At 37.7% G+C, this 17911-nt stretch overlaps 1 protein-coding gene and 1 long non-coding RNA gene across 3 annotated transcripts in view; both read left to right on the plus strand.

The window, feature by feature from the left end:
- The window catches only part of tafa5a (TAFA chemokine like family member 5a), a 116815-nt gene extending 106310 nt beyond the window's left edge, over positions 1–10505 (plus strand). For both annotated transcript variants that reach the window (XM_042511512.1, XM_042511509.1), the window contains one exon: positions 9307–10505. Coding sequence is in view for 1 of the 2 variants with exons in the window: in XM_042511509.1 (XP_042367443.1) it covers positions 9307–9518 (212 nt within the window). In the remaining variant the exon portion in view is untranslated. The remainder of the gene's footprint in view (positions 1–9306) is intronic.
- A 2895-nt stretch (positions 10506–13400) lies between these two features.
- Positions 13401–15128, plus strand: LOC121961114. Its single transcript, XR_006107024.1, has 3 exons — positions 13401–13858; positions 14013–14124; positions 15057–15128. It is a non-coding gene; the product is annotated as an uncharacterized LOC121961114 (long non-coding RNA).
- The last annotated feature ends 2783 nt before the right edge of the window (positions 15129–17911 follow it).

Here is a 17911-nt window from a genome sequence, read left to right on the forward strand (position 1 = left end):
GTGGAGATGTCTGTATTCTCTCTAATATAATGGAACTAAATGACACTCGGCTTGTGGTGCTCAAAGTGCCAAAAAATACATGTGAAAAACTCAACAGCAATGACTCTTTCCAGAAAGCATCATTTGGTTACTGAACTGACCTTGCCGTGAGTTTATATAGGAACTATTTTCTCTTAACCAAACTACACCCTTCAACTACATTGCCATGCAGTAGGAAATGTGTATCCACTGTTAACTAATTTTTTTTCTCTCCAACATATCTCCAGCATTTGGCAACTCACAATAAAACTATCTAGATTAATGACAAGCACTACATTTAAGAGAAATTGTATGTATTTCTGATTTGGGGCTAAACTATCGCTATAACGTAAAGCTTTTGGTTTAAAAAAAAAAAAAAAAAGGAAATGCCACCATCATTCACCTTCACTGCACATATACAATCTGTCCAAAATCATTTTTTCTCATGTGTGGGGGATGATAAACTGTGTAATTGAGTTTTGTCCCACTGGGAGATTTTTATTTTTTCAGAATCTGATGGAAATCATTACAATCAATTTTGCATCAACACATCATCCCCCAGCTTTAGCAGGACATGCAAACAACAGGAAGTGCAGACACACATGCAGGCACACGCATAAATCCAGATACAATTTAAACAACTGTCTGCTTGTTTGATGCTTTTATTTGGCTTACTCATTTTTCCATAAGCTCGCCGGTTCCCCAGTGTGCATTTAACCACAGAAAATCCATGTGTGCGGCAATACCAGTAAAACCCATCCGTTTATTTCTGGCTTGTTGTTGCTTTGCTTTATTGGCATGCCATGTATATTGTCTTTAAAGTATTGTGTCAGATGGCGTCTGTGAACAGAAGTAAAACAAGGCGCCAGACAGATATTAATGCATGTGATTGGGAAACAGAGAGTGGCCATGTAGTAAATTTAGCACACAGTGCAATAAAAGGGATGAGGCCAAAGTCATAAAAATGCCCAGCCTCATAGACTTTCTAAAAACCAGACTCCTCTGTCGGTCAGTGTTGTCAGCATTTATGGCTCATGTTATGATTCGTTTTCGAGAAGGAAAAATAAAAAACCTGATCTGGCCGCGTTTCAGGCCAGACAGCAAGTCTTCAGTAGATTTGAAACTATAAATAGACGCAGGAAGGATGCATGCTGTGAACTTAAATCCTCTCACAGTGCATCATTTAGAAGATTATTGTCTATTTACTGACAGAGAACTCTGTCTTAGATTGGATTTAAACATTTGATCCCATAATGTGCTGTGGAACGGAAAACAATACCATATCGAGTGCAATCATGTGATCTAATGCAGCTGCATGCAGTAAAGTAGCTTACGTTGTCATGTATAGATGATATCTGTTCATGCGGCGTATTGAGGGACATGGAGGATTTCAATTTGATTGTATCTTAAACAAATCAATGACATTTAGCTTTTCCTTTCTAGTCAGAGAGCGATGTTAAATCTGTTCTAATGTTCCCTCTTGAGCGTTATAGTTGTGATCATATTGTAGCATGCAGATAGTGAACTGTGTTTGCTTTGATGTTCTGAAGAAATGCAGTATGAAAGGGTTGATAATGACATAACACCCCAGATAGCTTTGAACTCACTCTTAATGTGGAATGGGACCGAGTGTCTGGAGGCCCGTGCATACATGTTCATATATTTTGATCTCAGCGTCTGCTTCAGGCATTATCCGACTTCACAGCATGTAATGAGCGATTTCCCATCCCTTATTAACCTGTGGATCTTTCCTAACCTACAAGTTTGGTTATGAATATTCATCTGGCGGGCCATTGTGCAGCTTGCGCGCTTCGATCCAGAAGGAAGCGTGCTTGGTTGCATGAGGCTTAACATTGAACAGTGAGGGCAGGAACGAGTGTTAGAAACAAGAAGTTGATGAGAAAAGCAGGAGCGCTTTAGAATGACAAATGAGCAGACAAGATTCTTATTCCATTTGCTGATGTGAAAGTGGCCAAGCGGTGGTCATCTCAGGTTCCCAGGGTCCTATGGTCCCAAGATCCAGTGGGTGGCGGCACACCTTTTTAAGTTAATTGAAGCTGCCAATAAACACAGAGAAGAAGAGGAATAAGAACAACTGCAGCACACCGTCTAAAAATGTGTGTGGACATCTTTTACAGTTTCGGAGGAAGAAGAGGCTGCGCTGAGGGTCTGATCACTGGCTGCAGCCCAACAGTGCTTAGCAGGAGATATTTGGCAGCACCACCTCACTTCCATGAGGAGCCTTAAAAGGGCTCCAACAAAATCACACCAAAAAGGCACAACTCTGTCGTTAAACCCAATAATAACCACTACCTATGTGATGCTACAGTAAGCTCTTAATTGTATTGTTACCTGGGAACCCACAGTGGAGCACGTTGATCCTGCCTGACTCACTAGCCGCTGCCCTCGCCCTCAGACTTGAAGTCCTTCTTGCTGCGTGCATGTGTGTGAGACAGAGCCGCCTGTTTGTTTGAGGTGAGTGTAAATGTGTGAGATGAATCAGCAGCAAATTAGTTGTATGCTAGTCTGCCGTGTGACGGCTCCTGGATGTGTTTATGTACATGCAGTGTAACAATACAAACATTTCATACATCAAATGTGGAGCGGATCTTCCATCCCGTTCAGAAGAGATGTCACTCTTTTTGTCTCTGATCATGTCTTTAGTCTGCCATGCAGTTCATACACTTCACTGATAAACCCACCTACTATAATACATTCATTGATAAACCAGAGAATCACACAGTAACCCCTAAATTCCACCGGGTCTGTCAACGGCGCATGCTCGTGATTCTGCCGTGGAGCGTCTCAGCAGTGTCCCAGATGTAGCTTGCTGCTCTGCAGGAGTCTACACAGTGAGTCTATTTTTGACAGACATGGACAGCAGCCACATCAAGAGCCGCACAGACCAGATTGTACCAGACTGGAAGTCAACTAGCCGTGCATCCGGTCAATTCAAAATAAAACGCTTTGCACAGACTCAGGATCATGTTTAACTTAACAAAAACATTACATCAACAGTATCTGCTGCTTCTCTTTCCACCAGCCCTCTATATTCTGTCTAGCAGGAGAATTAATGCTCCTTCTAACAGCTACTGCACAGAAAGTAGATCACTATTAGGAACAGCACTGTATATTTAAATATATATTATTATTGTTTTGTTTTGTTTTGTTTTTTACCAAAAACATGGTTATAATCTTAATTATTAATGTATGTAATTATTATGATCCATATATGTTTTTAACTGAAACACAGACACAAATCTTCAATCTATTCCATGTATAACTGATTTTTTTTTAATGTACTGATCTGTGTAATTATCGAGATGAGCATGTTTGTTGACTGAAATATGGCCAGACTTCTTTGATCTGCTTTGTTCCTGGCTGGAGTGTAAGCTACAGCACAACAAAGTGGGCAAAAACATTAATGATCAGAGTGTAAACAAACAGAAAAGGAAAGCAAAGGAAATGAAAGTAGCCTACTCAGCCACCGCTACTTGGTAGAATCACAAAATTACCACAAAATCAAGGGAAAATTAGGAAATAAGTAAGTCTACAGTATCAGCTGGCAGGATGCTCCACTTCTGAAAAGTTCATGGACGCTCCCGGTGGGAATTAGAGCTGTATAGAGGACAGAGTTAAACAGACAGACATAATGCTATCAATACGCTGCTGGTGGAATTAGGGGTAACACTACACTTCATAATTCTTTTCCTCCCTCTTCCTCTCTCTTTCTCTCCCTGTCTGTCTCTCACTCCCTCTCTCTACAAATAGTTGTATTTAACACACTGTCTAAACCTTTAAATATACTTTGTATGATTTTGTTTTTTTTTTTCGTTTTTTCTTTCAATTATTTTACCATTAGCTATACAATAAAGCTATAATTAAACAACTTAAGTCATTTCACACAAAGTAAAAGTCATTTTACTTTTACATATATGAAATAATTTTACTTTCACATACTGATATTTATTATATGCTTCTATGGTGTATGGTTATATGGGGGCAGGGGCTGTAGGATAGGCCATTTTCAATGGCCTTTTTTCACATCCTGGTATGTAGGTCTGGAAGAGTCAGAGTTTTTCTTTGTTGTGTTAACAATAGTGGTATCACTTAGATTTGGTCATATCACTGTTGTGGAAGAATATATAATCCGTATTTGCTCTCTACATTTTAGCTTCTTTTTTCCCCAGGTGTGCATATACTCCAGGTTACACTTATACTTCTTTTTAAAATACAAAAATGTGATATTATCGGATATGGTAAAGTTTATTGGCCTGAGAGGCAGGCAGTTATTGGTTGAAAAAAATCCATATTGTGCATTCCTAGTTCCCAAGTTCCTAAATTCCTGGGGTCCAATCTTCCCAGGGTGAAATGTTTCTAGGGCCCACTGCTCGCAGGTTTTTATGTCCCCAAGGTCCAGTGTTCCAAGGGTCTTTTGTCCCCAAGGTCCAGTGTTCCAAGGGTCTTTTGTTCCATCGATCCTATGTTCATAAAGTGCTGTGTTTCTAGTATCCCATGTTCCCAGGGTCCTAGAAAACGAAAGAAGACATACTTAATAATACCAAGGAAAAATTCAATTTTTTCACTCAGTTTTAGAAATGCCAGAGCAAGGGGGCTGAACATGAACAGGCATCCTGAGCAGTTGGGGGTTAGGTATTTTGCTCAAGGGCATTTACTCACCTACCAGTACACACTCCATACTTGGTCTTTATGGGGCCATAGAGTGCTGACTGTCTGGTTCCCGAGCCAAGTCCCTATGGACTGTCCAATATTGTGTCATATATCCAGGGTCCTGGGTTCTTGATTTAAGGTAACATTGTAAGAGATTGGTAAAAGCTAGCATCACAGTCCAAATCACAACATAACAAGAGACAAGACAATTTTAAATTAGTTTTATATATAATAGTTTGAATGGTATAAAAGCCAATTTGGAGATATCAGTGTCTAAAGTAAAAGAAAACTGTCTTGCGGGTGTAGGTTTCAAGAACCATAACATCAATTGGCGAGAAGCTGTAGTTGGGTGATTTCAGCCAATTGACCCTGGAAAACATGCATTGAACATTTGACCTAGAGAAAAAAAAACATTGCTGAGAACATAAGACCCTTTGAAAGACCTCTTTAAAGTGTCACATTAAGAGGATTTTGAGCTTGGTAACTTAAGACACTGGTGGCACAGAATGCTAGCAACATGAATACACTCCTGCAAAGCTTCCAGCCAACATACAAAATCACCCAATCAATCATACATCAATTAATCAACATACCCCTGAGATTCTACATTATTCACATCCATCAGAGTCTCGATAAAGAGTTTGGAGAGGCAAACCAATCACTTTCCCCTCATGCGTGCCCATTCACACATTCGCCATGGGTCCCAGCACTCTGGCATTTTAAAAGGAGTCAGCGAGAGTTCACACAGAGAGGAAATGTCAAGCCGGGGCCATGTGTTCAAGTGCATTTGCTTTAACTCCCAGCTGGAGAGCAGCTCCATATGTATTGTGTATAATTACCTTTAGCTCCAACAGATGTGCCTGGATGCACCCTCACTTGAACGTGCATGTAAAATGCATATGAAAGCCAGCACAAACGCATTCTCATTTATACATCAAAGCATTTGCAGCTTTGCCCGGAGACAGGAAGCTGGAAGTTGCGCCCCCAAAATCAAATGTTTAATGTTTTCCTTGTCCTCAATTGAATGCTGCTGGTTGGATATCAATATGTATTGAGTGGATTGCCTGTGAGCCCCATAACAAGAGAAGTCTGCACAAATTGGACATTAACACAGATGGATTCTGTCCTCTTCTGTTACTATGACACCTGCAGCAGTTATCAGTCTCACTTGAAAAACTCTAATTTTCACTCTAGTCTTGTTTGGATAGCCAGACCCCACTGTACTCACAGTTTGTCCATGTGTTCAATAACCAAATGGGCTCTGCATCCAATTTCCCTCGTCTCTGCAATTCTCGGGCCCAAAAATGTAAAATATTCTCTTGCTGTTATAAGATATAAAATAGAGTAATATGGCCGTTTCCTGATAAACCTGGGGTAATAATCACCTAAGGTCTGTGAATTTACTCATAGGGCAAATTCATCTCATATTCATCTGACATTCGTTCCTCTTTTTAATAGAAGGCTTGCATTTCCCTGAGATGAGATTTGTGTGTGAGATTTATGGGGGACTATTTGCCACTGTGTGGTTGTAAGAAAGAGGGAGAGGAACATGGAGAGAAATATAAGAAAATTACCATGGTAGACACTGACTTCCATAAAACAAGACCGCCTTTACTGGGACATCTATTTAAATTCATTTGCATTCTGTTCCTCTTCAGATGTCAGTTTCCATGCAGTGATTCTGTCCTGCTTCCATTTTATGGGTTCCCTCACATTGACATGGACAAAAATTTAGAAAAATTTTCCATTACTTTTCAAGGACCCAGAATATTTTTTTTCCTTACACCACTTGCTCAGCGTTTTTCAAACATATAAGACTCATGCTCTATCACTCATCATCCCCAATGATGTGTTCAAGCACCGTTGGAAATTTGAAAATCAAAAAATAATTTTGTTTTGCAGTTTCTGAAAACAACTTGTTTTCTTAAAAAGAAAAAAAAATTAGAAATTCCCAATATTTCTTTTTTTATTTATCGCTACATATATCTGTACAAAAAACAGCAGCTTTTTTCTTAAAGGAAACATGCCCTCCAAACACTTTTTTTTTTAGAAATTAATTTTAAGACAAAAAAAGAGGGAAATTGAGGGAAATGTTTTACACTTTCCACCAAAAATTTCCCCAAAAATTAAGAGACAATAAATCGCCATAATACATGTAAGAAAAAAAATAATCCCCCAAAATGTCAAAGAAAATAATTATCACGGGCCTGCTGATTTGGAATGCATGTTACCAAAATGTTGTCACACGTTGACACATATTAAAGCTACGTTAAGTAGCCAGGTGCAGAAAACAAATTCACCATTATGTAACATTACTGTAATTTTATTTTCTTACACGCAACCTCTTTCCGTGGTTTTTCCAAAAAAAATCAATGATTTTTGCAAGTTCCATGGCTCATCAAGGTCTAGAAAATGTGATTGTGAAATTTCATGACTCTTTCCATGACCATGGCTTTTGTGATTTTATCAGTGGCTCCTTCACTATTCAGTGTAATCTCAGTGTGACCACTAGGGGCCACCCCAATAGGAAAGTGTATTTACATTGGGATTTAACACCTGTTTTGGCAGTGGTCACAGCAGAGCAGTTAGCACAGTCAGGCCCCTGCTTGAAGCTGTTATACCTCGGGGTCATTTCATGCCCAGCTCCAACAAAACCATGACATTGTCTCTACTGAGCCCTACGCTCATTGAGATGTTTATTATTCCCACAATAACATTGTCATCTGTCATACATGCTAGTACTCCATCCAACACCTGCCTTTTTCATGGCAATATCCTGTAAAATCATCAAGAGTTCATTATTATGAATTAAACTTCAGCAGTCTTGGAAGGCATCGGCACCTCTATCAAGTTGGCTGTGTGACTGGCAGGAGACAGATGGTGAGGAGGCTTCCAGATTTGTCTTTTTGTTGGAAGATTTATTGTCTCTCAGTCTCTGCACTGCGAGTCTCGCTTTGTTGTTGGGTTACACCCGCTGAAGAATTCTAAATATTTGACTGGCAAAGCATTTGATTTGACAGAGAGGAAGCTGTCGAGTTTTTAATTTTTACAATTCTACCACAGTGTTGTAATTAACACCTTCTTTTTGTAAGGACCAGTGGGTATACACAAGGCATATAGCAACACACAGAGTGTAAAATCATTATTTACTACACACACGCACACACACACACATATGTATATAAATATACTTGTTTTAAGATGCTTATTTACTTTCTTGCCAGGAATCACATTAAAGATTGATACTTCTATGAAATCTGTTAAATATGAAGCTATCGCCAGCAGCAGTTGGAGGCTGTGCTCTGTTTTTGTATGTCTAAATTAAAAGATAAAACCAGATGCTGGCAGGCAGAATTTGTTACCTTCAGATAGCTGTTTCTCAGTGTCTAGATTTATGCTGAACATAACTAATTAAACCCACTGTTAACTTTGTTATGACACTTTTTTAAATATATATTTTTTAGAATATACTATCATGATGCTTTTTTTGACATTATTATTGCATACTGTGCTGTGAATTTTTTTTCTGATATTTTTATGGTATGCTATACTATGACATTTTTTATTTTTTACTATTGTATAACTTTTGATAAACTTTAATAGCATACTTTCCTATGACTTCTTTATGAGAAACTATGGGTACTTTTGACACATTTTTATGGCGTACTATACATGACATATTTTTTTCTTACATTTTAATGTTATACAATACGATGACTTTTTCTGTACTTTTTTATGGTACACTGTATTGTATGGATGTAACGATTCATCGCGGGGCAGTTAAATGGGAAATGAACAGCAATACTTTTTTTGAACAGCAGATGGCGTAATCTGCTTTTGACAGCAGGGGACATCGTGAATGTCCAGAAATGCATTCATTGCATAGATTGTTTTGCATTTATACCCTACCTCATAAATAATAAGGGACTCTTTAATTTGATATAGAGAAGAAATAGAATATTTTTCAGACATAATTTTTCTGTCATCTAATTCTGTACTGTGATACTGTAAAATCGTAAGAAAATCATATCGTGAATCGTCTGGAATCGTGAGTTGAGTGAATCGTTACATCCCTGCTGTATTGTGAAACTTTTTTAATACATATTATGGCATGCTATACTATGACATTTTATGACATTTTTTCAAAAACTTTACGGCATGCAATGCTTTTTCATACTGTACTATGCTATTTTTTTATTCATTTTTGACTTAAATTTTTATGGCATGCTTTAGAATCACAGTTTATGGCATGATATACTATGAGATTTTTTCATGTACATTTGCTATACTATGACTGTCTGACTCGTTTGACATTTTACAACATTTTTGAAGGTATGCTATATTGTGACATTCTTTTCCAACATTTACCATTCAATGACTTTTTGCTGCATTTTTATGGCATTTTTTCTGATATCTTTAAGGCATGCTTTACATCTTATTGTAAATGTGGTGTTCGTAGAAAGTGTCACTCAATGAATGTCATGAATGTACTAAATGAAAGTGTATGAATACACTCTCCAAAGTTATTTAATATCTGGTAGGAGCTGAGAAGACTGTGACAATGACTCAGTGCTAAAACAATCACCTGATGTTTGTTCTCTTCCTGTTGATTCACAGGTCTCATAACACAGCCAGGGACGGGAAAACCAGGGAGTGACTGTTTAAGGGAGCAAACGCTCCCTTGGACACTGGACAAACTACTCGCTGTAAAACACTTTCCATTTCCTATGACTGGCCCCCTCGGGATTGTGACTGCTCCCTCGTGCCATCTGTCGTTGGGTCAAAATGTTGCGTCGACCTCCTCTCCACTCTATCTGCCTGCTCTGTGAAATTAGCAGCGCCTGCTTGTGCTATGGAGAATCGGACACCTAAAAATCCTACGAATGGTTTTTGCCTCAGTTGAGGTACTTTGTTTGAAACTGAAACAAAGACAGGGAAATTACAGACCGGACCCTGTTGCTTGTTGGACCACTTCGCGAGGCCGTAAAAGCCAAACTGAGCGCTCTCTGCTGTGAATAGGCCTTCTGCTGGAGTAAACCTCCCATATTTTTATAGACCAAAGAGCAAAACAACAAATATGATCATTATGCCAGAGTGGACCATGTGGCAAAGACACACAGACACTTTGTGAACTTGCTGTTTGTGTCACCACCAACCAACGACTGCCCCCCTCAGAGGCACGCTGCACAAGTGGGCCGATGCAAACCGAACGGTGGCACATGTACCGTACACAATCAAAGGAGTACTTTTAAAACTTTCCAGACATTTTTTTTCTCAGACTAAGCCCACCACTGTATTTTGGAACTGGAGATATAGGTACTACATAATATAACTGTGTATCAAAAAACAAAAAAACAAAAACAAAACAAAAAAAAACGAACTGATTTGCATTTTTCAGTAGCTACGGGTGGGAGAGTTTGCCGGAAGTGTTGTCGAGTTGGTCACAGATCAGGAGCGCGGATCATATCAGAGAGATGATGAATATCTACAGAGTATAAATGCTATCGAGTCTGAAAATAAGGAGTAAAGAAATGTCATTAAATGTATTTTGAAAGGCCCTAAAAAGTTATATATTTAACAGTTTTATATGTTGTACCTTTGTAGAGAAGCTTATTGGACTTAAAATGTGGTCACAATGGCAGTTTAGTAGGATGTGAACAAATGCTGTTGTTCTCATTACTGCTGGCTCGTAGTCCCAGGTTTTCTGTTCACACCTCAGTAGCCGCTTTCTTTTCATGGTCATCTACAAGTCACTGTCTATCAGAATCATTAATGGAAAAAATAAGGAAAGTGACACAATTTATTGAGGACTGATCTGCAGCCAACTGAACATTGTAAATCTATGGTAGTCAGTGGAAGCCATTGAAATCTGCTAATTTGCTATGATATTGTATTGTACACGGTGTGGAATACTGACTCATTTCCTCTCTATGAGTTTTGATCTCTTAATTTATTTTTGTGCTTGTGTTTGTTCTCGCACAAATCTGTCCTCTCTGACGAGTACGAGGAGAGAGAAAGAGAAAGCCGAGGAAGCATCGCAGAAGTATTAGAGTCATTTACATACATTTTTTATCATGAAATATTTTAAGAATAAATTAAAATACATGAAAAGAAACGTCCCCTGAAAATTGAGATGGTCTTGGTGTTCAAGGTCATCAAAGAAAAATTCAAACGATCTCTCTGGTTTTACTTTGAATGACGGTATGTGTTCTGTCACAATGCAAGTGACTCAAAATGAAAGATTGTTTTTCTTTCCTGGTGATCAGGTGGGTGTTTGACCGGGTCATTTTTGGCTTGAAGTGCTTAGAAGATCAGAGGAAAAATATATGTGGAGAAAACCAGCACTTAATCGAGGTTATTCCTTAGCAGCACCAGTGAGTAGCTATGGAAGCCCTAAAAGGACATGTTTCTATACTTTTTATTTTCTCTGTTTCTCGTGATATTGACATATTTCGGGTTGTTTTCTCGTGATAACGACTTATTTTTATTTCGGGAAAACAAAACTGGTTTTCTCAAGATAATGGATTCATTTATCTCGTTATCTCGGGAAAACAAAGCCTGTTTTGTCGAGATAACGACATAATACGATGGAAAAATACCACTAACGATGAAAAAACTGCTTATTCCTCTGATGATGACAGCATGCATGGCGGAGAAAACGAGGGCGAACACCAGAGCTGAGCCGAGGTGGCGACAGCTAATGGGATCTGAAAGGACTCCAAACCGACAGTGAGTTAGCAACATTTCTGCTTGACAGCTACGCTTTAATGAATTCACTGTAACACTGTAAACTGTGTGTTGTGTTGCTGTGGAGCTAACGTTAGCTTGTTTCCAGTGCTAAGGCCGGTTAGCATTGATTTATATCATAGTGGCTAAAAATATCTTTGGGAAGTTACCAAACGGTCTCATCAATTTGGGTTTATTGTTGATATTTATGTATGCTCTCACAGTAAGATGTTGTTAATCAAACGCCTGCAGTGCTTAAAGCACTTGCTGAGGTTTTTTTGTTTGTTTTGCCATGTAGAGACTGCTGTACAGAAGTTTTCATAGCAAAACCATTTACACGTCCGCTGATTATTTATCTGTCAACATACAGGCTGCGGTTGTTGGACAACAATGTTGTGCCTGTCACCATCCTTTAATGCGAGACGCACTGCCATCCTCTTCGAAATGCTGCTTTCGTCACCATGGTTACTCGTTTCAGTTTCCTTCTTGCGCCATGCTCCAAACTGCCTAACAGACACAACACAAACAAGCCGTCAGTCTAACCGGTGCACTGGTCACAACTTTAAGTTGGTCGTAACTCTGAGCTCAAAGTCGGACTTTACACCCAGCCGTCCAGTTGGTGACCTCGGCTCTGATGACCACAGCAACTGAAACACTTTTTAAATCTGGTGGTGTGAAGAGGCTAAGGTGAAGCAGGCGGAGGGACCTGCAGGCTGTGTTGTTTCAAATTCTCTCTCCTCAGTGTTACCAACTGCAGCTTTAAGGAAACAAAACATCAGGCTGGTAATCATAAGTAGTATCTTCAGAGTTGCAAAAGCACAAAACAAGCAAAAATAGACTTAACTCACCTCGTTAGCGTGGGGGATGGCGGCATGGCATGTCCTCATCTTGCTCATCACAATGACCAGCATGATGTTTTGTTTTCTTAATCACCGGAAATTCTGTCATTATCTTGACAAATCGGGCTTCATTTTCCCGAGATAACGAGATAAATGAATTCGTTATCGTGAGAAAACAAACAGAATTATGTCATTATCATGAGAAATTGGAGAGAATAAAAAGTATAGAAACATGTCTTTTTAGGGCTTCCATAAGTAACATAAAAAGCACAGAATATTTTGGGTTTTTTAAACCGTTGAGATGTCTATTTACAGCAAGTCATTGCTGTTTAATCATTTCTAACAATATGGCCCTGGATTCACCTCAGTAGTTACTTTATTGTCTTTATTTTATTTTTTTAAAAGAAAAAATATTCAGATATAATTAAGTGGAGTAAGATTGTATTTGTAATATTGACAGTTGTTTTTAATTGCACCTTTATCATAAATGGACAACTCAACCATTACCAGAACACATTTTGCATTATAATTACAAAATTGTCTGGCTTTATTTGATATTTACAAAATTCTGTTTTTTAAACCTTTTAAATACTAAACTACAATAAAGACATATGATGACTCGCTGTTCAGTCATGGCAACAAACAAGGCTTTGTAAAGCAGATGATCTATAGGTGTTACAATATTCACACTGAAGTTTATTGCATCAATTTACAATTGTTTCATTAAGTTTTTAGAGCTGCACGTGAGGAACAAAAGGGCTCCGACTTGTCTCGTAGTCTCCAGCTGTAGAAGTGAAATGCGAGGGCACCTGTGGGTGGAGCTTAATCTCTGCAGAGTTGAACTAACACTGACCTGATCGACTCTGTCAGTTTACTCCAACACTGAGCAGCGTTTAAATCAGAATGTGTTAGAATTACACTTTGGGAGCTGAAATCAACTCTGAAATGTTTAACCCTGAAATTTCAACACTCCAGTTTTTGCTGTGTGCTATACTGTGACGTGTCTTGTCACGCTATACTTTGTGGTTTTTAGCCCTTTTCTTGACATGTCATTGTGACCATGAGGGCCCATGTTGTCACTGAGAACAAAACAAAGGATCAAACAAAATAGCAATGGTAGTGTGGCTCCACTGGGTGTGTACACCCAGTATCCACCATCTCATCACATTCTGTCTCTGTGTTCAGTTTAACAATCACCCTCTGGCTTCCAGAGAAGCCGTGTGCCAGACTTTGCATGGCTAAATACCCACTTCAGAGACTGATTGCCCACACCTGCACCAAGGAAGGGTTAGGTTGGTTGAGACTGCACCTGCACTAAAGAGGAAGGAACCAAATGAAAACTCACTTTTATTGTGTTAAAAATGGACAACAATGAACACCACTCAGTTTTTGTTACCAGTACAACAGAATTTAAGTGTGACATGTAAGTTGAAGAATCCCAGCTTTATTTAGAAGAGTGCAATGCAACTATTAATGTTTATGCCAGATAGGCAGAGCAAAGGAGGGGTGCAGGGAGAGTACAAAAGTGAGGTTTCTCCCAGTGCCTCAGATCCACTCTGCTCTGCGGATATGTTGTGAGGAGCCAGTTGAAGCCTGCTTTAAAGGTGATGTAACACCAGTTTTTTACCAACAATCATGAATGACATTCATTGCTTATTTTGACTTGGAAATTATTGTTTATTTTATTATGAGCACGTTTATATTAGTAAAATGCTGTTATTTGGTATTTTATGTTTAACTTTGTGTTCTCTTTCACAGGCAAACAAAGGGCCGCCCCTGTAAATTGCCACTCTTTTTGATTTTGAGAGAAAAAAATCATCTGTGTCCTCGCCATGCTGTCCATTTGATTTGGGAATCCAGGGTTTTATCGGTACGTTGCCTTCACCTCAGACAAAGGTGCGATAGTCATATTTTGACATTTTTCGAAATAATTTACTACGTTGTTCAAAGTTGTTTTTTCTACATGCTTTATTATGATGTTTTTGGCAGTTTTTTCCAAATTCTATACTATGACATGTCTAGACATGCTATAGAGTGTGGTTTCTTGCCCATTTTTTAGACATGTCATATTTTGACATTTCTCAACATACTAAACTATTTCAGTTTCGGTCATTTTTTTTGACATGCTATACTGTGATGTTTTTGGCTGTATTTTTCAACATGCCATACTAAGATGTCTCTCAACATGCTATACTATGTTGTTTTCAGCCTTTTTTTTGACATGTCATATTTTGACATTTTTCCACATGCTGTATTTTGTTTTTGGCCATTTTTCTTCTGCATACTATACTATGACATTTTCGGTCATTTTTTCTACATGCTATATAATGATTTTTTTGGCAGTTTATTCAACATGCTATAGTGTGACGTGTCTCTACATGCGATACATTGTGGTTTTTACCCCTTATAATAATGAACACCACTCGGTTTTTGTTACTGATACAACAGAATTTAAGTGTGATATGGTAAAGTTAATTGTTGTAACAAGGGGAAGAAACCCAACTAATGTTAGAAAAGTAAGTTTGTAAACAAAATGCAGCTACTAATGTTTATACCAATTAGGCAGCGCAAAGGAGGGGCGTAGGTAGAGTATCAAAGTGGAGTCTGCTGACACTGACATGCTGTGAGGAGCCACTTAAAGCCAGTTAAAGCCTGTGACGCCATTTTTGACCAACAATCATGAATGACATCCATTGTTTGTTTTGACTTGGAAATTATTGTTTATTTCATTATGAGCTCATTTGTATTAGTAAAATGCTGTTATTTGGTATTTTATGGTTAACTTTGTGTTCTCTTTCACAGGCAAACAAAGGGCCGCCCCTGTAAATTGCCACTTTTTTTGATTTTGAGAGAATAAAGCGACCTAACCTGGTACATCTGTGTCCTCGCCATCCTTCCCATTTGATTTGGGAATCCGGGGTTTTATCGGTACGTTTCCTTCACCTCAGACACGCATGTCTGGACATGCTATTCTATGTTGTTTTCAGCCTTTTTTTGACATATCAGATTTTGACTTTTATTCCCATAAGATAGTATGTGATTTTTTTGACCATTTTTTTCAACATGCTAAAATATTATGTTTTTGGTTTTTTTTGGTCGCTTTTCGACATGCTATGACATGTCTTGAAAAAGTATTCCATGTTGTATTCAGCCCTTTTTTTGACTTGTCATATTTCGGCTTTTTTGGCAATACTATACAATGTGATTTTTGGCTGAATATTGGCATGCTAAAATATGATGTTTTTGGTTGATCAGGTCGCTTTTGTCAATATGCTCTACTATAACATGTCTCAAAATGCTATTCTATGTTGTTTTCAGCCCTTTTTTTGACATGTCATATCTTAACTTTTTCGGCAATACTTTGCCGTTTTTGGCTGTTTTTTTGACATGCTAAAGTTTTATGTTTGGGGTTGTTTTTGGTTGATTTTTTTAACATGCTACACTAAGACGTGTCTTGAAATGCAATTCAATATTGTTTTTAAGCCCTTTTTTTGACGTCATATTTTGACATTTTTTTGCAACACAATTCAAATTTTGGTTTTGGTTTTTGTTTTATCGACATGCTAAAATATGATGTGTTTGGTTGTTATTTGTTCACTTTTTTCAACATGCTACACTATGACATGTCTGAACGGTATTCTATGTTGTTTTTTTAACCCTTTTTTTTGACGTCATATTTTGACATTTTTTTTAATACTATACAAATTTTGGTAGTTTTATCGACATGCTAAAATATGATGTGTTTGGTTGTTATTTGGTCACTTTTTTCAACATGCTACACTATGACATATCTGAACGGTATTCTATGTTGTTTTCAGCCGTTTTTGTGACATGTCATGTTTTGACTTTTTTGGCAATACTATAGGATGCAGTTTTTGGCTGATTTTTGACATGCTAAAATATGGGTTTTTTTTGTTTTTAATCATTTTTTCAACATGCTAAATTATGACATATCTCAAAATCCTATTCTTTGTTGTTTTCAACACTTTTTTGACATGTCATATTTTGACTTTTTTTTTTATCAAAATTTGACTACTCCTAAAAATGGCTGAAAACGACATATAACAGCTTGTAGAGACACATCATAGTATACAAAAAAAAAACGTCATAATTTAGCATGTCAAAAAATTGGCCACAAAGGCAATAGTATAGTATGTCGAAAAAGTCAAAATTTGACCGCTCCTAAAAATGGCTGCAAACGTCCTAAAATAGCTTGCAGAGACGCCTTATAACATGCAAAGTGGGAATAAAGTCAGAATATGGCCAAAAACCTCATAATTTAGCATGTCAAAAAATTGGCCACAAAGGCAATAGTATAGTATGTCGAAAAAGTCAAAATTTGACCCCTCCTAAAAATGGCTGCAAACATCATAAAATAGCTTGCAGAGACGCCTTATAACATGCAAAGTGGGAATAAACTCAGAAAAAGCAAAAAAAACCTCATAATTTAGCATGTCAAAAAATTGGCCACAAAGGCAATAGTATAGTATGTCGAAAAAGTCAAAATTTGACCGCTCCTAAAAATGGCTGCAAACGTCCTAAAATAGCTTGCAGAGACGCCTTATAACATGCAAAGTGGGAATAAAGTCAGAATATGGCCAAAAACCTCATAATTTAGCATGTCAAAAAATTGGCCACAAAGGCAATAGTATAGTATGTCGAAAAAGTAAAAAATTTGACCGCTCCTAAAAATGGCTGAAAACAACATATAATACCTTGTATAGACACGCTATAGCATCCAAAGCAGGAATAAATGCCAAAAAAAAGTCCCAAAACCTTAAAATTTAGCATGTTAAAAAAAAAAAATAATGTCCAAAAAGTGAAAATTTGACCACTCCTAAAAATAGCTAAAATCGACATATTACAGCTTGTAGAGACGCATTATAACATACAAAGTGGGAATAACGGCCAGAAAAGGTCAAAAACCTCATAATGTAGCACGTAAAAAAAAATGTCAAAAAAGACAATAGTATATCATGTCGAAAAAGTCAACATTTTACTGCTCCTAAAAATTGGCTGAAAACGTCATAAAATAGCTTGTAGAGATGGGTCATAGCATACAAAGTGGGAATAAAGGCCAAAAAAAGGCCAAAAACCTAATAATCAAGCATGCCAAAAAATGTCCCAAAGGGCAATGGTATAGTATGTCCAAGGTAAAAATTTGACCGCTCCTAAAAATGGAGGAAAATGACATATAATATCTTGTAGAGACACGTTATAGCATAGAAAGTGGGAATAAAGGCCAAAAAAGGCCCAAAACATCATAATTTACCATGTCAAAAAAAATGGCTATAAAGGCAATAGCATATTTTGTCGAAAAAGTCAAAATTTGGCCGCTCCTAAAAATGGCTGAAAACGAGATATGATAGCTTGTAGAAAGGCGTTATAGTAAACAAGTGGGGAAAGAATGCCAAAAAAGGCTGAAAACATCATAAATCAGCATGTCAAAAAAAATGCCACAAAGGTAATAGTATATTATGTATTGACATTTTTTGCTATGCGACAGTATGCGATTTTTGGTAGTTTTTTCGACATGCTAAAATGTCATGTTTTCGGTCATTTTTTCAACATGTCACAACATAGGTCTAAACATGCTCAAAAAACTCATGGAAGTTGGTACACTTGTCCAGCCTGGCGAAATATTTCATATTTTGGTG

This window comes from Plectropomus leopardus, chromosome 22, assembly GCF_008729295.1.
Source record: "Plectropomus leopardus isolate mb chromosome 22, YSFRI_Pleo_2.0, whole genome shotgun sequence".
In the NCBI taxonomy this organism is placed as follows: Eukaryota; Metazoa; Chordata; class Actinopteri; order Perciformes; family Serranidae; genus Plectropomus; species Plectropomus leopardus.